The sequence below is a fragment of the Microcaecilia unicolor genome, chromosome 5, assembly GCF_901765095.1.
Source record: "Microcaecilia unicolor chromosome 5, aMicUni1.1, whole genome shotgun sequence".
In the NCBI taxonomy this organism is placed as follows: Eukaryota; Metazoa; Chordata; class Amphibia; order Gymnophiona; family Siphonopidae; genus Microcaecilia; species Microcaecilia unicolor.
Window position 1 is genome coordinate 151,866,682 of NC_044035.1, and position 19,780 is coordinate 151,886,461.

The 19,780-nt window shown below is 48.4% G+C and overlaps 1 protein-coding gene across 1 annotated transcript in view; it reads left to right on the top strand.

Annotated features, from left to right (window-relative positions):
• The window catches only part of LOC115470349 (microsomal triglyceride transfer protein-like), a 135,418-nt gene that overhangs the window by 46,343 nt on the left and 69,295 nt on the right, over nt 1-19,780 (top strand). Inside the window, exons 6-7 of the mRNA XM_030203425.1 lie at nt 6,121-6,260; nt 7,653-7,803. Of these exons, the coding sequence (XP_030059285.1) occupies nt 6,121-6,260; nt 7,653-7,803 (291 nt within the window). The remainder of the gene's footprint in view (nt 1-6,120; nt 6,261-7,652; nt 7,804-19,780) is intronic.

Consider the following 19,780-nt stretch of genomic DNA (forward strand, 5'->3'; position numbering starts at 1 on the left):
GCTCACTGGGACACCAGTTCGTTACAGCTCGGAGCGAGAAGCAGGTAATTTTACCTTTTTATAGCGGGCAGGGGGTTCCCTGTTCGGTCTCCACGTGGCTTATGGCGTCGGAGGGCAAGGGCGCAAAGATTCGCTCCCCGAACCGCGTGTGTGTGTCTAGCGGGGATGCAGGGGTTTTCAAAGCCTGAATCGCCTTTGTTGGGCATCAGTTTGGAGTTCGGTCAGTGTCCCAGTTCTTCCTCCAGTGCGGCGGTTTTTCCCGCCATAAGCGCCCATCCCCCGCTGCTCGCCCACTCCATGTTGGCCGGCCACTCTGCTCGGACGGCTTCTTCTTGGGCCGCCCTCGAGCTGGGAGACGTTAATGCTATGGTCGCCCTTGATTCGGGCGACGGTAAGAAAGCGGGCAAAGTTAAGCGCCGTTCTTCCCGCGCGGCTCCTTCTCGGAGTTTCGCGCCGGATGCCATTTTGGATGCGCAGCATGTTTCTCCCCCGCTCTTGCGAGCGCCGGTTGAGGGTGCGTCTAGGGCCGTGGCCCAGGCTGCTGAAGTGCACAGTCTAGGGGGTTTCTCCCCTGAGTTCATTTTGCTCCTGCATCAGGCTTTTCTTATGATAAACGCTGCCCCGGCTCCCCCCTCTGATCAAGGGGCTGAGGCCTCCGGAAGCAATCGCCCTCGGGTGGACTTCCAGGCCCTAGAGGACTCGGTCTCCTCTGATGTAGATGAGGGCAGCGTATCTGAGTTCTCCCAACGGTCCTTTGGGGCTTCCTTGGAGGAGACGGATTCCCGCTCGGATGGAGCGGATGACCCCTCTGCAGCACGGATCTTTTGCTCAGAGGATTTGCCCAACCTGTTAGTGCAGGCCATGAGCATTTTGAAGATTTCCTCTCCGGAGGACGTCTCTCCCTCAGCCTCTGTTGGCTCTGCCATTATGCTGGGGACTAAGTGCCCGCCTAGAACCTTCCATGTGCATGAATGCACACCTTGATTTCGGTTCAAGGGGATTTCTCAGAAGCGAGCCTTAAAGTGGCTAGGGCTATGTCCCGCCTCTATCCTCTGCCTGAAGGTGAACGGGAGGCCTTTCTTGGGCTTACTGTGGATTCTTTAATCACTGCGGTGACTAAGAAAACGGCGTTGCCAGTGGAAGGTGGCACGGCCCTAAAGGACGCCCAAGACAGGAGTTTGGGGGCAGCTTTAAAGTCGTCCTTTGAGGCGGCTGCTTTAAGTTTACAGGCCTCAATTTTGTGGCTCCTATGTGGCCAGGGTGTGCCTGACGCTTGAGCAGCGGGCTTCCCCCTCGGATCCTTCCTTGAGGGCTGATTGGCCAGCCCTGGAATCGGGCTTGGCCTACTTGGCAGGCTGGCTGTATGATGTCTTGAGAGCCTCGGCTAAAGGTATGGCTCAGACAGTCTCTGCACGGCGGTGGCTTTGGCTGAAGCATTGGTCTGCTGACCACGCCTCTAAGTCTCGCCTGGCTAAGTTGCCTTTTAAAGGCAAGCTGCTCTTTGGGGTCGAGCTGGACAAGATTGTGACCGATCTCGGCACGTCTAAGGGCAAGAGGTTACCGGAGGTCAGGGCTCGGGCCAGTGGTGCCCGCCCCGGTTCCTCCAAAGGACGGTATTGCCCGGGCAAGTCGAGCTCCTCTGCCCCCTCTTCCATCAAAAGGAATTTCTCCCCCAAGCAGCATTCCTTTCGCAGAGACCGCCATCCCGGAGGTGCCTCCTCCGGTCCATCCCCAGGGTCTCGTACCCAATGACGGGACGCTGGTCCATGGCCCAGAGCAGATTGGAGGACGCCTATCCTCATTTCTGGGCGAGTGGACCAGGGTAACTTCAGACGCTTGAGTGCGGGAAGTCATCAGAGACGGCTACAAGCTAGAGTTCTGCCGACCCTTAAGAATCAGGTTTGTGCACTCTCCCTGCAAGTCTCCGGTCAAGCTGTGGCAGTGCAGCTGACTTTGGACAATCTGATCCGCCTGGGTGCGGTCATTCCGGTGCCAGAAGATCACCCTGGCTAGGGACGTTACTCCATTTACTTTGTGGTACCTAAGAAAGGAGGTTTTGTCCGGCCTATCCTCGACCTCAAAGGGGTCCATCGGGCCTTGGAAGTTCGGCACTTCCAGATGGAGACTCTCCGCTCTGTTATAGCGACAGTGCAGGCAGGGGAGTTCCTGGCATCCTTGGACATCAAGGAAGCTTACTTGCATATTCCCATCTGGCCTCCTCATCAACGCTTTCCGCGTTTTGCAGTTCTGAGGACACTCCCAGTTCAGAGCCCTCCCTTTCGGGTTGGCTACTGCTCCGCGGACCTTCTCCAAGTTATGGTGGTCATCGCGGCCTTCCTACGCAAGAAAGGAGTAGAAGTCCATCCTTATCTGGACAACTGGTTGATCCGAGCCCCCTCTTATGCAGAGTGCGGCAGAGCTTCAGACCGGGTGATTGCTCTTTTGAGCTCCCTGAGGTGGATCATCAACTGGGAGAAAAGCCAGCTGCGCCTGACTCAGTCCCTGGAGTATCTGGGAGTTCGATTTGACCCCCAAGTGGGCAGAGTGTTCCTGCCAGACAATCGGATTGTCAAGCTTCAGGCTTAGGTGGACAAGTTCCTAGCAGCCTCTTCTCTTCGGGCTCGGGACTATGGGCAGCTGTTGGGCTCTATGACGGCCACGATGGAAGTAGTGCCCTGGGTCAGGGCCCATATGAGACCTATACAGCTTTCTCTGCTGCAGCGATGGACTCCAGCTTCGGAGGATTACGCTGTGCGCCTTCCCTTTTATCCAGCGGTGCGCAAGGCGCTGAGCTGGTGGCTGAGGCCAGACAAGCCATCCGCAGGAATGCCTCATGTGACCCCGGAGTGGGTTTTCGTCACGGCGGACGCCTCTTTGTGGGGCTGGGGAGCCCACTGCTTGGGAAGGACAGCGCAGGGGCTCTGGTCCCCTGCAGAGGCAGAGTGGTCTATCAACCTCCCGGAACTCAGAGCCATTCGGTTGGCACCTTTGGAGTTTCTCCCGGGCCTGGCGCTGAAGCCAGTACGGGTCCTGTCGGACAATGCCACGGCTGTGGCCTATGTCAATCGCCGGGGAGGTACCAGGAGCACCCCTCTAGCCAAGGAGGCCATGAAGCTATGCCTGTGGGCGGAAGCAAACTGGAACAGCTGTCGGTGGCCCAAATTGCGGGAGTCATGAATATTGCTCGGGCGTTCTTGGACATCACGAAGCGCTGGGGCCAGCCGAGCCTAGATCTGATGGCGTCTTCAGCCAATTGCCAAGTGCTGCACTTTTTCAGCAGAGGACGGGACCCTCGATCTCTGGGAGTAGATGCTCTTCTCCCACAGTGGCCGACACAGGAGCTCCTCTTTGTGTTCCCGCCTTGGCCCATGTTAGGCAGGGTGCTAGGCCGGGTGACAAAGCATCCAGGCCGGATAATCCTGGTGAGTCCGGATTGGCCCAGACGTCCCTGGTATGCGGACTTGATCAGGCTCTTAGTGGACCTCTGCAGATGCCAGCGGAGCGGGGCCTGTTGCATCAGGGTCCTGTGGTGATGGAGGATCCCTCCCCCTTTGGTCTTACGGCCTGGCTATTGAGCGGCAGGGTCAGAGCAAGCAGAGCTTCTCAGACAAGGTCATCGCCACTATGCTGAGAGCGAGGAAGCCCTCTACTTCTACTGATTACGCAAGGGTTTGGCGTACCTTTGCATCGTGGTGTGAGGCAGGCTCACTTTCTCCCTTCACTGCTCCAATTTCATCAGTGTTGGCGTTCCTGCAAGAAGGTCTGGAAAAAGGCCTGTCGCTCACTTCCCTTAAGGTCCAGGTAGCGGCTCTTGCTTGCTTCAGGGGTCACCTGAAGGGTGTTTCCCTGGCATTGCAGCCAGATGTGGTGCGCTTTCTCAAAAGAGTTATTCACCTGCGCCCTCCTCTGCACGCAGTGGTATCTGCGTGTAATCTCAATCTGGTGCTAAGAGCCTTGCAGAAGCCGCCTTGTGAACCCTTGTCGAGGGCATCTCTGAAAGAATTGACGTTGAAAGCAGTCTTTTGGTGGCTATCACTTCAGCCAGAAGAGTTTCCGAGCTCCAGGCGCTATCATGTCGAGAGCCCTTTCTTCAGTTCACTGAGGCAGGAGTGTCTATTCGCACAGTACCTTCCTTCCTGCCCAAGATTGGTCCTCGCTTCCATGTGAATCAGCAGCTCTGTCTACCCTCCTTTCGTAGGGAGAACTACCCAGAGGAGTACTCTGCTCTCAAATATCTAGATGTGAGATGAGTCATCATCAGATACTTGGAAGTGACCAATGATTCCGGAAGTCGGATCATCTGTTTGTGCTGTTCGCAGGTCCTCGTAAGGGTCTGCAGGCTGCTAAGCCTACAGTGGCACGATGGGTCAAGGAACCCATTGCAGTGGCTTATGTGGCCGCAGGGAAGGTGCCACCTATCCAGCTGAAGGCTCACTCCACTAGAGCACAGGCGGCCTCGATGGCAGAAGCCGGGTCCGTTTCCTTGGAAGAGATTTGTAGGGCGGCAACTTGAGCATCGGCGCATACCTTCTCCAGACATTACCGCTTGACTGTGGCTGATCGGGCGGAGGCCCGGTTTGGAGCTTCAGTGTTGCGGTCAGGGATTTCTGTGTCCCGCCCTGGGTGAGTACTGCTTCGGTGCATCCCACCAGTCTATGGATTGATCAACATGATGATATGGAAGGTAAAATTATGTATCATACCTGATAATTTTCTTTCCATTAATCATATCTGATCAGTCCATAGCCCCTCCCAGATATCTGTACTGTTTATATTCTGGTTGCATTTCAGGTTCAAGTTTAGTCTTCAGTTCCTGTTCAGGAGGACTTCGTGTTCAAGTTTTTTCAATTGGATTCTTCAGGAGTTGAGACGATTTTGTGTTACAGTGAGCTGCTGTATTCCTCTCCCCTCCGTTTTACGGGGCTGGATTGAGACCTAAATTCTGCTGGCACTCCCTCCCGCTTCGTGCGGCTGTAGGGCAGATAAGCCAGATCCCCCCGCATCGGCGGGTGTGGTGTCCCTCACCCGCTCCGCGGGGATGAGCTGGACGGATTCCCCTCCCCCACTTGTGTGGGGATGAGCTGGGTTGATTCCCCTCCCCCGTTTCGGCGGTGGTGAGCTGGGCAGAGTGTCCCTTTGTGGGTGTAATTCTCTAAGTGCTGAGTCCTGCGGATGGAGCTTTGATATCGACATACTGAGGAGTTTCCAGCAGCACATGACCACATATAGGGAGGCAAAAGGATTGCTCTCTATCTCCACCTGCTGGTAGATGGACACAACCCAGTCTATGGATTGATCAGCTATGATTAATGGAAAGAAAATTATCAGGTATGATACATAATTTTACCTTAGTTACTGTACTTAAGTAAGGTTTGGTTAATTTTACTTGTACAGTACAGGATAGCATCTGTTACTTTTACTGAAGTAATAATTTCACCAATTTTTACTACTTTTACTCAGTGTGACAGGATTTAGTGAACACTGCCCCTCACCCTTAAGAAGGATCCCTCTATAACTAACCAGGGACACCTTAAGAGCACAAGTCCCGCCACGGGAGGAAGTGAGACGGGAAACCGGGGAGTTTAATAGGAAGGGCCAGGCTGAGGCAAGGGAGGCCCAGGGGAGGAAGAGGAAGCCCCAGCGTATTCCCTGAATATTGACTTAGCCTGGTATCTTTAAACTGGCCAAAAATAAACCGGATTTTTAATGCCAGTCCCTGGAAACAGCCCAGCATTGAATATCCGGACTCAGTGCCGACCACGGGAGATAGCCAGTCTAACTCCTGAGGTCTGAATATAGGCCCTAATGTAATCATGGAAGAGTGATTATATAATTTTGACTCCAGCATAGTCACACTCACTGCCACTACATGAGGAAACCAAAAATCCACGAATGTTGCTAACTATAAATATTTCATTTACTAATTTCAACCTTAAAGTCTTTCCCTCTCCCACTGAGATACATTACCTGCATCTCAGTGGGAGAGGGAAAGAATGTGGGATGTCGAGCAAATAGGATTTCTCTTAACTTATAGTGAACACCTTCAGAATAAGATCCTGGAGACTACAAGTTGGAGAAAAGCAAATAGATGGGTGACACATTATACCTTTTTATTTTCAGATCTTTGGAGTTCAGTGGCAGCCTACAAGTACAAGCTCTTACTCTTTGAAAGATGGTCTCATTCAGTCAGTGGTATCGGAAGAAAATCACGTGATTTCTTTAAATCTGAAATCTACCATTGGGGCCAGAATCACTTCCAGGTTTGTCCAACAAGATGTTGGTTGCCTGTCCTTTCACTTTTATCTTTCGCTGACCTTGGTAGATTTCCTTGCACTGTTCCCTCTAAGCTAAGCACCTATAGTCCTGCCAGTGGGGGCTGCTGTTTCAACAACACATTTTCAATAGCCAGAGACTGGTGAGCTCTGCAGGACTCCAGAGAACCTGCCTGTCCCTAGCAATTGAAAACGCAATATTGGAGCACTGCCCCCCACTGGCAGAAATGCATTTGGAGGACTCCCACTCAACTTAGAGGGTACAGTGTTTCTTTAGTATACAGCATGACTTAGAATGGATTCTTGCTTGCTTCACCGATGGTGGGGCTTCAGCTGTATATTGGGTGCGTCTTTGTAAGCTACAGTGGCGCGGGTTAGAATTTCAAGACAAGACAAGTGTTTAGATATAGTAGGGTTGTTTTTAGGTTCTACGGGCCAGATTTTATAACAGGGCATCTATGTGAGAAGTCCAAAAAGGTACGTATTTTATGAAGGCAACATTAGGTGCTTATGTGCCTTTATAAAATAAACTCCCACAACCACCCTCAAAAGCAAGCAAATGCCAACAAACTGGCAGCTGCTCCAAACCAGGTGTAAATGTATGTGTGTACTCTTTATATGTGTACCAACAAGCCCAGCCTACACGGAGACAGACCTTGAGATAGCCATCGGCGAAACATGAATTCATGTCGGTTTAACGTGTCTCTTATTATGGTTTTACCTGTACTTCAAAATTAAAAATTTAAGAAGAAATTAAGATAAGTACTTTGTCTAAACTACTTTTGAGAAAAAAATGATAAAATATATAGCTAAATATATAGCTAAAGCTAACTTGTCTGGAATGTTTTTACGTTTGGGGAGCGTGCCAGGTGCCCTTGACCTGGATTGGCCACTGTCGGTGACAGGATGCTGGGCTAGATGGACCTTTGGTCTTTCCCAGTATGGCACTACTTATGTACTTATGTACTTATATGCTCATCCTATATTTATGCTTGGCTCAAATAACATAGCCTAATGGTTGAAGCATGCGTATCTGATAGATCCAACAGTATCTGTATAACTGACTTCTAAAGTGAACCTTTGAGAAATATATATAGGAGCTGGGCTTGTTGGTACTGTGGATTTTCTTCCTCCTCCTTAATTATAGAGCTGATTGGTGCTTTCTTGGAAGGATTTATCTCTTTATTCGTGTGACACGTGTGTATAAATAGCATGTATGCATATAAATGGCCACAGAAATTTGTGCATAAACTGGCTTTACACATTGGAAAACCTTTATAAAATTTCTCCCCATGTCTCTGTCCCAGCACTGTTGTGTTCACACCCTGAAATGCTCTTCCGACTTTCAAAAAAGTAATATATATTACCTTTCCTCTACAGACAACAAATGGAGCTGGTATCTTCAACTGCAGGCCCTGTTGAGACATCTGGTCAAAACCTCCAGGAGGTACTGGCTCAATTACCAGAAAAGTATCAGTTAACCAGTATCAATGGCCAGCTCTTGAAGAGGACCTGTCATCAATGCCCATCAGTAAGTTCTGTAGCTTTGTCAAACTTCCAGTGCTGACAAAAGGCCCCCTGACTAACCCCAAGAAACCTTTGTGACATTTTCTGGTCAGGTGCACTGGTCCTTGTTATGGAATTCTCCATTTAGAATTGGAACTTCTTGTTCTGCCTGAGTTTGATGTTCCTTCTTTCTTCTGACTCTTCTTCCTTTCATTTCCTTTATTTTCTCTTTGTTCTTCTTCTGTGCTTTTATTTATTTATCTAGTTCGATATTTAACCTGTCCTCCTGATATCACCCGGAAGAGTTATAAAATAACATACATAATAAAATCAACTAACAAATATTGCCGTATCTCAAAACAGATACCACATCCTCTGGTAACGAGTTCCAGAGCTTAACTATTTATTGAGTAAGAAAATATTTTCTCCTATTTGTTTTAAAATTATTACTCATGTAACTTAATTGAGCGTACCCTAGTCTTAGTGCTTTTTAGTGCTTTTTGAAAGACTAAACAATTCACGTTTACCCTTTCTATACCCCGTCAACCGTCTCTTTTCCAAGCTGAAGAACCCCAACCTCTTAATCCTTTACTCATATAAGAGGAGTTCCATTACCTTAATCATTTTTAGTAAGCCACATTACCCTTTCTGAACCTGTTCCCCGGATGCGCTACCTTAATCATTTTGGTCGCCCTTCTTATGTTAGTGCTGGGAAATGTGCATTGCAGATTTCTATGTATTGTGTTCAGTACAAAAGGAAATGCATTTCTGTTTTCTGTTTTACCTATAGTAGGTGTGTTGGTGCTTTAGGGCCCAGTGTAATAATTGTAGTGCTGCCTATTCATAGGTTATTTCTGGGGGAGTTGTTCGCCACAGTGCAATACAGAATTTGTATATAATTCTGCATATGGAACAGAAGGCAGAAAATTTGTTGGGTTTCTGATCCTCTCCCCTTGCAGCACACACCCACTGATTGCTCGTACAACCCCCCTCCCCCCTCCACACACACTTAACTTGCCTTCCTGGATCATATGGCATAAGGAAGAAACAAGTGGTCATGCATCAGACCAGTTCCTCCTCCTCTGCTGGCTTGAGCTCAGCTGCTTACTTCAATTGCATGGCTGTATATTCTGCATGGTTCAAATAAGCAGTAGGCCAGGATGACAGAAGAGGAGGAAATGGTCTGATGTGCAGCTGCTGGCTTCTTATTATGTCACATGAATGATTCAGGAGAAAGACACAGTAAAGTGGGGGACAAGGAGAGAAAGAATAAAGAGAGAAATAAGGGTTGGGCATAGGCGCCCGGTATAAGAGGCTTGGGGAGGCTAAGCCTCCTCAGCCAGAAGTGCAGCAAGGGCAGGGTGGGGTGGACCGCCCCGGGTGCAGCTCCCGCTGCCTTGAACATCTCCCTCCCTCCCTCCCCCCCGACTGGTGCGTGGACCGCGTGATCATTACCGCCCCCCCCCCCCGACTACTGCGGTATCGCTCTCCCCCTCTGCTCCTGTCATGTCTTTGAACGTCGAGGATTCCTTCCGGTAGCAGCAGAATCGGCAATGATGTAAGCGCTGCTTTTAGCCTGCCCCGGAAGCACTCTCTGTACAGTTTCCCGCGTAGGAGGGACGCTGTCCAGAGAAGGCTTCTGGGGCAGGCTGAAAGCAGCACTTACATCATTGCCGATTCTGCTGCTACCGGAAGGAATCCTCGACGTTCAAAGACATGACAGGAGTGGAGGGGGAGAGCGATACCGAACTAGTCCAGGGGGGGGGGAGCGATGCATCATGCCAGCCAGCTGCCAGACCAAAGGGAAAGGGGGTGGAGAGAGGAGGATGTGAGGTGCCACATCTAAGGGGAAGAGGGAGGAAGGAAAGCAATGGCAGGGAATGGGAAAAGGGGGGTGGAGAAAGGAGTGAGAGTGATGGGAGCAAGAAGGGGAGGGAAGAGAAAGGTGGGATGCATGAGGACGCTGGAGGAGAGAGAGAGAAAGTGGAAAGTGCAGGGGAGAGCCAGGGACATGCAAAAGAGCAGGAGAGAGTCAGAGAGAGATGGGGAGAGAAAGAGGGAACATGGAAGAGAGCATGGGAGAGCCAGAGAGAGATGGGGAGCGAAAGAGGGGACATGGAAGAGAGCAGGGGACAGCCAGAGAGAGATGGGGAGTGAAAGAGGGAACAAGGAAGAGAGCAGGGGAGAGCCAGAGAGAGATGGGGAGCGAAAGAGGGGTGTAGGCAGATTTCCCAGATAATAAATTACCTGAAACAAGGTTTCCCAACAGAACTGTCCGCAAGCAAAATATTCTGTTCTCTGTCTAGGGGAAGGGGGAAAACCTTGGCTATGGCCCTTGTAAGGAGGAGGTAGAGGGAAAGCAGAGAAGAGCTGACAGGGGCAGTCAGCCAAGAAATGAAGAGCACTCTCTGCCGGGAAAAGGGGGTAGGAGGTTGGTAAGAAAGGAAGAGAACTACAGAACCCAGCAGCACTTGCAAGGGAGGAGGGAACATGAGAGACAGCACTCCAACTCCCAGCAGGCAGAGAAGTCAGGAGGTGATTGGGAGATGGAGGATAATCAAGTGGAGGAGCAGCACCTGGGAGAGAGGGTGGGGGAAGACTCCATGGAGTGGGAGGAGATTGATCTGGAGGAGAACAGTGAAAATACCAGGAAAGAGACTGAACAAGAGCAAATGGAGTTCTTCTGCTCAGGACAAAGGGTAATTACCTGAAGAAGGTCAGTCTGGACATTTTGTGGGAGGTTGTCAGAGTGTTGGTGTCTGACAAGCGAGGGTGGAGCCTTTATTCAACTCCCCTGCAATGTGGGGCTTCAGGCCTCCCTTGCAAGTGCTGCTGCTTTTATAGGCTTGCCACCCTGCGGCCCCACACATGCATCCACAAAAATCCCCTTCCGGCCCTGCTATATGCTCACCGGATAGCCCAGGATTTTGCGCCTTGCTCCTCTCTCTCTTGGAGAACCAGGTAGTTCGGTCAAATCCCACCACTGCCACCAAATGTCAGCAAGCACCCCTCCGTGCTGTCTGCTCTTGTTTCGACACCTCTCCGTGCTGTCCGCTCTCCGCTCAACACCCCTCCGTGTGGTCTGCGCACAACTTAGCACCTCTCCGAGCTGTCCTTCTTCGCCCACACAATTGGGGCTAATCCATCTCCTAAGCGGAACTGTTCCTGCTCACTTGCAAAAAGTAATTCACAGTACTATTTATTCAGTAGAGTGCTGTTTTCTCGCTGGTTGTACTCTGAATAAAGCACTCTACTGAATAAATAGTACTGTGAATTACTTTTTGCAAGTGAGCAGGAACAGTTCCGCTTAGGAGATGGATTAGCCCCAATTGTGTGGGCGAAGAAGGACAGCTCGGAGAGGTGCTAAGTTGTGCGCAGACCACACGGAGGGGTGTTGAGCGGAGAGCGGACAGCACGGAGAGGTGTCGAAACAAGAGCAGACAGCACGGAGGGGTGCTTGCTGACACCCTACATGCCTCTATTTCGGTCAGAGAGAGAGCTGAGGAATCAGGCTGAGATATATATTAGCTTTATTATGGATAATATAAAAAAGGACATACAAAATAGAGATTTGGCAAAGCTTTGGCTGAACAAAAATACTGGCAGTAATTCTTACAACTATATTCTCACACTACACACATTTCTTACTGGTTGCTAGGTAAACTTGCACAACTGATTAGAATGCAATAACTATGTTACGAGGTAGTATGGTAATTAGCAGCTTCTTTCCCGACCAAGGTTATGACTAACACCAGCCTTATGCTCAGGTAATCACCATTCGCTAACCCAGACTAATAGGAGATAGATCACTGTGTCTCTCACCAGGCAGGCTGACTTCCGGGGACGCCTCTCAGGAGTAGCACAGGTTACTTCCCAGACTCAAGCTGAGAGATCAGCGAGTCTTCGTCAGAGCCACGACAGGCACTCTGCAGCAGTCAGCAAAGGCACAGGTCACACCTTGTAGGTTGCTGAACCACACGGTACTCTTCCAGATTCACAGTTCATCAGTTGGTGGACCTTCTTAGGTCACTGGTCTTCTTTCCACCTCCACCTTCTTCCAAGGATTCTGACTCACTAACTCCCCAACTCTTCCCGCTCTTCCAGCGCCTCTCGGTCAGGTGATACCAATTATCCTCTTGTACCATCCTGTGCATGGCAAGAAGAGTTCTTGTTTTTTTCTTTGTGACCTTGGAAATGGTAACTTCTGGTGCTATGCATGCCTCCCTTCTCATCATCTCAGAGATAGAAGGGGAATAATTGGAGCACAGAGTGTCCTTGTCTTCAGCAAGCCTGTCAGTGATTTTCCACAAACTGAAGCGGACTCTGACACAGAGATATGCAGGTCAGAGATTTGCAGCAGCCATCTTCTAGTAACAAGATGTCATAGGCTTGTATAGGCCAAGACCAGCAAGGGAGACACAGGGACATACCCCTACAGGGGACATGGAAGAGAGCAGGGGAGAGCCAGAGAGAGATGGGGAGCGAAAGAGGGGACATGGAAGAGAGCAGGGGAGAGCCAGAGAGAGATGGGGAGCGAAAGAGGGGACATGGAAGAGAGCAGGGGAGAGCCAGAGAGAGATGGGGAGAAAAAGAAGGGACATGGAAGAGAGCATGGGAGAGCCAGAGAGAAGATGCTGGATGGAAGAGGAGAGAGAGAGAGAGAGAGAGATTAGTGGAAAGATGGGGAGAGAAAGAGGGGACATGGGCAGGAGAGAGAGAGAGAAGCTGCTGGGGAGAAACTGGGGGAGACCCTAGCTGTCAGACGGAGAAATGCTGAATGAAAGGAGGGAGAAAGAGGGAAAATGCTGGAAGGAGGGGGCAGAAAGAGGGAAGACACTGGATTTAAGGGTAGGGAGGGAAAGAGGAAAGACACTGGAAGGATGGGGATAGAGAGGACATGCTGAATGGAAAAGGGTCGAGAGAGAGAACTGTTTAGAAGGAAGCGGAGATAGAGGGAGACAATGGATGGAAGGAGAGGGAGACAATAGACGGAAGGATTGGGAGAGGGTAATGGGTAGAAGGATGGAGAGAGAAAGAGGGATGACACTGGATGGAAGGGTAGAAGAGAAAGACATGGATGGATGGAGGGGAGGGAAGAGAGGAGAAATGTTGGACAAGGATGGAGGGAAGGAAAGACAAAGGAAGGAGATGCACACGGATGGAGTGGAAGGGAGCGAGGAGAAATGCTGGACATGGATGGAGGGGAGCAAAGACAGAGGAAGTTCATGCACATGGATGGAGGGGAGGGGAGACATGCTGGATTTGGATGGAGGGGAAATTGCTGAATTTAAGGGCTGGATTGGAACACTTTGAGGGCAGATGCTGAAACTGGAGAAAGGATAGGGACAGGGCTACAGATGGTAGACAGGACGCATAAGGACACAGGAGGATGGTGGACATGTTGAGAGAAAAAATATCAAATGGAAAGAAGACACTGGGACCAAAGCGAATAGAAAAACTAAATGATCAGAAAACAAAGGTAGAAAAAAGTATTTTATTCAGAATTTATTAACTGGAATATGTCAGCTTTTGGAAATGTGCATCTGTGATATTTTGCATGTAAGTTTCAATTTTTCTAGTATTGCTGCATGCTGAGTCTGACTTCTTGAGGTAACTTTCCAGTTTTGCCTTCATATCTGTTGTGTCATGTGTTTTTCATGTGTAATCAAGGTGCAGTATTCTACTAGTGTGTAGTATTTATAGCCCTTTTTGTGTTTTTTTTTGTTTCACTAGGTTGTGTACTGGTGTTTTAGAGCCCGGTGTAATTACAGTGCTGCTTTTCCACGCATAAGGTTGTACCTTGGAATTAGTGCTGTTATGGTTTGCTAAGGTTATGAGTGTGTTTTTGCACAAGTTTGTGTATAGTGTTTTGTAGTGGAGAGATTGTGTATTGGCATTACTAAGGTGGCACCAAAACATCGGAAAGGGTTTTAGAGCCTAAATCATGACACACTACCTCTTGAAGGATCTACATATAGTTGTTAATAAAAGGAGCTCATTGTGAACACTATCCACCCTAAAAGGGTGTTTTGTGGCTCTACATGAGAATTGTGATATTATGATCCCTTGTTTCATATTGTTGACGGTCTACATTTTCTATATGAGTGGTATATTGGTGTATTAGGGTCTGCCTAGTGTTATGGTATAGTAAGGTTCTGAGTGTGTTTTTGCACAAATTTGTGCATAGTGTTTTGCAGTTGAGCGATTGTGGTTAGTATATGCTTTGAGCAACCACTTTATTCTTTGACATATGATACATATCTAATATCTAAATTTAATAAAAGGTATTGTGACTATTTTATTTTTACTTATTTTTTTTCTGTGTTAATTGTGGCTATAAGCTTCGCCCCTGGCTCCACCCCTAACCCCGCCCCCTTTAGCCTCCCCAAACAGTTGGGCCACCGACCGCCTATGGGGTTGGGGGCTAAGAGGAGAGAAAGAACTAGGGGAAAGAGAAAGCTGCGGAAATAGAAAGGGGTTCAAGCTAAGATGGGGTAAGAAAGAGTTGGAGAGTGATTATTACTGAGGAACGAAGAAGCTGGAGGACTGCTCAGTTATGACTGGGAAAATTCTACACCAAAAATTACAAATAATGTAGAATGTATAAATGTGCACAGAATTTCTAAACTTTTTACACAGAAATTTTCATTTCGGGCTGAATTCCCCTAGGAGTAAAAAGGTAGAGTTCTTGCTGTTTGAATCATAGTATTAGTGCTACTGTTGTATGACATGTTTGTTAATTACTCCTTGTGGAATTTTGTGCTACTGTGCAAAATTCCCCGGCTCCGCAGACTGCACAGAATTCTGCCTTTCCCATGCAGAATTCTGTGCAGTCTGCATTTGCAGCACAGAGTGCTGATGCCCCTGTACAAGTCGTTGGTGAGGCCCCACCTGGAGTATTGTGTTCAGTTTTGGAGGCCGTACCTTGCGAAGGATGTTAAAAAAATGGAAGCGGTACAAAGAAAAGCTACAAGGATGGTATGGGAGTTGCGTTCCAAGACGTATGAAGAGAGACTTGCTGACCTGAACATGTATACTCTGGAGGAAAGGAGGAACAGGGGTGATATGATACAGACGTTCAAATATTAGAAAGGTATTAATCCACAAACGAATCTTTTCCGGAGATGGGAAGGCGGTAGAACGAGAGGACATGAAATGAGATTGAAGGGGGGCAGACTCAGGAAAGATGTCAGGAAGTATTTCTTCACGGAGAGGGTGGTGAACGCTTGGAATGCCCTCCCGCGGGAGGTGGTGGACATGAAAACGGTAACGGAATTCAAACATGCGTGGGATAGGCATAAAGGAATCCTGTGCAGAAGGAATGGATCCACAGAAGCTTAGCTGAAATTGGGTGGCGGGGGGAAGAGGGGTTGGTGGTTGAGAGGCTAGGATAGGGGAGGGCAGACTTATACGGGGTCTGTGCCGGAGCCGGTGATGGGAGGCGGGACTGGTGGTTGGGAGGCGGGAAATACTGCTGGACAGACTTATACGGTCTGTGCCCTGAAAAAGACAGGTACAAATCAAGGTAAGGTATACACATATGAGTTTATCGTGGACAGACTAGATGGACCGTGCAGGTCTTTTTCTGCCGTCATCTACTATGTTACTATGTTTTTCTGCCGTCATCTACTATGATACTATGAGAGTGACACAGAGCAACAGCCAGAAAGCGACTCCCACCCTACCTACATGCCAGGTTCTTAGTCAGACTTCTGCGGGAGGGGGGATCCAGAGCCCAAGAGGGGGCACATTTTAGCCCCCCCCCCCCGGCGCCATTGCCGACCCCCCCCCCCGCCATTGCCGACCCCCCCCCCCCGCTGCCTTCGCCGCAGCCACCACCACCACAAAATTTGACGACCCCTGCCGACAACCCTCTCGACTCCCCTTCCCGCCGCCAGCCCTCCCCCACCGCTGCTGTCGGCTACCTTTGCTGGTGGGGGACCCCAATCCCCGCCAGCCGAGGTCCTCTTCTTCCCGCGAAGGCTTCGTTCTGTTTCTGTGAGTCTGACGTCCTGCACATACAATGTGCAGGACGTCAGAAACAGAACAAAGCCTTCGCGGGAAGAAGGGGACCTTGGCTGGCGGGGATTGGGGTCCCCTGCCAGCAAAGGTAGCCCACGGTGATGATGGCGGCGGCGGGGGAGGGTTGTCAGCGGGAGGGGGTCAAGAGGATCATCGGCAGGGGGCTCCAAGGCCAAATCTATGGGGGCCCAGGCCCCCGTAGCCCCACGTAGCTGTGCCACTGCTACACGCTCACCTGTGCAGCATGGTCGGAGGTAGTGCTACACAGCTGCTGTTTGGACTGCTTCCTCCTCTTCCTTCTTGTTCCCTGATGGCTCCTTTAAACTGCATGGCTGTATGGAGGCCCATGCAGCTAAAGGAACACTAGGCCTGGGACGGCAAAGGACAAGAAAGCAATCCAATGTGCGGATCTGCACCTCCTCCTCCTCCTACTGTTCTGAACTGGTGAGTGTAGGGGGCGGGGGTTTGAAAAAGGTGTATGGAGTGTGGGTGCAGGGAAGGGGGCTGGAAAAAAGATGGGTGGGGTGTGTGTGTGCAGGGGGAGCCTGGAAAAAAGGTGGATGGAGTGTGGGGAGGGCAGGAATAAGATGGATGAGGTGTGTGTATGTGGGTGGGTGGGTGTGTGTGCACCATGGGAATGGGTAGAGGTCTGCATGAAAGTGCATGGGAAGCTGCAATGGGGGAGGAGGTATTTCATGCCTGGGGGAGATGCCAGCCCTTATAATAGGGGAATTCTGCACAAAAAAATTACAAATAAAGTGTGCAGAATTTTGAAATTTCTTTTCACAGATGTTTGAAATTTTTTTGCCCATAATTTTGAAATGTATTTGCACAGAATTCCACCAGGAGTAATTATGTTGAGCATGGATTTTATTCAGGTTTTGTATTTCACAATGTGACTGGCAGTGGAGAGATTTATGTTGCTATTGCTCAGATGGCATGAGAATCAGAATATCGTTTTTGTATTTTGACTTCCATGGAGAAATGTTCTAGTTATGATCTGCCCTTGTTGGGGAGAGGTTGGACTTTTGTGGACGCAAACCATGTTTACATTTAACTGTTATACTATATCAAAACAAAGATCCCTGAGGATCATGTATGCAGCATGTCACATAAATGTGTCCCAACTACATAAACTTTCGTACCATGATAATGAAAAAATTGCAATTTCCTATGTAGTTTTGATGTAACAGAGCAGTACAAGCAATTGCAATAATCCAAGTGAGGGGTCAAGATGGCTTGAGCTATGGTTCTAAAGCTTGTAGGACTTAAAAATAACTTCTTTAGAAGCATATTAATCTGAAATTCAAAAGTCAGTTTTGAGTCTAGAATCACTCCTAACACTTGAGATTTATATTCAAATCTGAGTGTTTCTCCTGAGGACAAAATAACGTTAGTTGGGGAACTGTTTGCAATTCTCCAAACCACAACAGTTTAGTGTAATATATATTAGTTATATATTTTCATGATTTTTTTTTAGTAAACTTAAGGTTCCTTTTACTAAGACACGCTAACAGATTTAGCGCGTGCTAACGGTTAGTGTGTGCTAAATGATAAGACGCCCATAGGAATATAATGGGCATCATATCATTTAGCACATGCTAAATCTGTTAACGTGCCTTAGTGAAAGAACCCCTTAATTTCTTAATTATTTTCTATGACTCCCAACCCCCTTACTAGTTTGGAGGAACAGCTTGGGGAGGGGGGTGGGAGGCACCATCTCATCCTTTGTCTCAGGCAGCAGATTGCCTTGGCCCGCTCTTGTGACACCATTTTGGTTCTGTTGCCCCTGATGCAGTCCTAGTATTGGGCGAAACATGGCAGTGTTGGGCATTGGTTTGTAATTCATCTATATGTTGTTGACTATAAACAGGGTCGGCCCAAGGCAAGATGCCGTCCCCCCCCCCCCCCCCCCCAGATGTTTTACCTCATCACGGTGACGTTCCCAACCCAGCAGTGGCAGCGATTCCCATACGCTGCACTGCTGGCACCCGCCTCTTTCCTTTAATGCGGCTGCCTGAGCCTCTGATGAAACAGGAAGTTACTTCAGAGAGGCGGTCGCAGTAAAGGGAAGAGGCGGGTGCCGGTGGTGACAGGGCAGCATATGGGAATCGCTGCCTGGTTTGGAACGTCACCATGATGAGGTAAAACGCTGCAAAGCTACCCCCCACAATGCCACTCCTGAAGAGTGTCGCCTGAGTTGGGCCGCCCCTGACTGTAAACCATCTTGGACCTGCAGTAGTCCTAGACAGATCATGCTGAATGAGATGACACAGACAGGATGTGCTCTGCTATGTCTGCTGCTAATTCCTTTTCATGTTACTGTTAGGAGGCAGTGACCTGTTTTAAACTGATAGTTTTAAGACATCAGATTGACTGTGATACAGGCATTTCATCCCTTTTCTCTTTGCTTTCCCCTGTAAATGATCTCAACCTGTTCTCCAACTTTAAATGGGTAAGAAGCCCAGCTCACTGGTTTGGAGCCGGATGTAGAATGTGAGTGGCCAGTGGGCCACTTTTGGTAAGCAGAACTGGTGCTGCGGGATGAACCAAATGCAGCATCACCCAGCTCTCCCTGTTTCTCACCTAACCCACCCCACCCTCTTCCTGTGAGACTGTCATTGGAATACTTTTGTGTTTCACTTATATACACTGATATTTGTCAACATTTGCGTATTTCTGATCCAAAGAAGAAGGGTTGCCTTTGAAAACTAATCAAAAAATGTATTTAGTCCAATACAAAAAGGTATCATCTTATTTTCTTTTCTATGTTTTATTTTATTTCTATTTATTACCTTTAAAAGTGGGCTAACACGGCTACCACATCATTTTACCCTGTAAGCTGGAATTGCAACTGCCTGCTTGTCAGGTGTTTGACCTCAAGAAATAATTCTCAAGGTCACGAAGAAAGAAAACCTAGTTTATAATTGAAGGCTAGATACTGAATTCCTTGTCAGTTTACTTCAAGGCCAATTTAATATTAACCCTTTAAGACTCTACTCTTGATTCATGCAAAATAAATGTAGACAAATAGGCCATCATAGACAGGGTATTGAGGGGAAAGATTGGATTTTATCTTAAATAAAGCAAAAATAGCATGGGGTCTTTTTAAAATAGTGAGCACCAATGTATCAAATGTAAATTTAATGTGCTGAGGAATAAATCTGTTAATTGAATGCATTTTTGTTTATCAAATCAAAACATATTGGACCTGATATTTAAAAAAGCTGAGCTCCTAAATTTCTGGCCTACTTTCAGCCAAACTTAGGAGCCCAAGTTTTCAGTTGAAAATTCTTCTTAATTTAGTAGCTTAAAAGTTATGCTTATGAATTTAGGCCTGCCATTTATTGGCCTAGATTTATAAGCCTAATTTATGAACCAAGACCCTGATGCTCAAAACTCTGGCGCTGTTCTGAATAGCACTGTAAATACACTGCCCGAACATCACAGAAAAACAACGCCGTAATGCTCAGTGCTAATGAGATTCAAATATAGGCTCGCTCATAGCGTTGAGTATTAGTGAGCTCGGTGGGAGGATTTTGCTTGGCGCATGCGCAGAAGAGTTCAGCAGTAAGCTCGGCTCCTGTGCGCATACATTGGAGTCTGTTTTCTGAGGAATAAATATAAGCATTTTAATTTTTTTTTTTAACCTTGGACGCTTATATTTAAATGCAGGAAACAGATACCAATGTGTTCTTTTGCTTGGATCTGCTGTTTCTCATGATTAGCGCTTAAAGGCTTGCACGGACTTCCTTCTGCTTCCAAAAGCAATCAAAACTGGCAAATTTTACAGAAAGAATCATGAAAATCCTTTCGTCCAACGCCTGCTACGACCTGGCGTTATTTTTTGCAGCGGTAAGGCAGTTTTGTTTCAGGCACTCTTTTCTGAGCATTGGAGAAGAATACAAAATAACTTCATTAACATGAGCTTGACTACATTAGCATACTACTTGCGTTGTTCACCTGTGTATTTGTTTGTT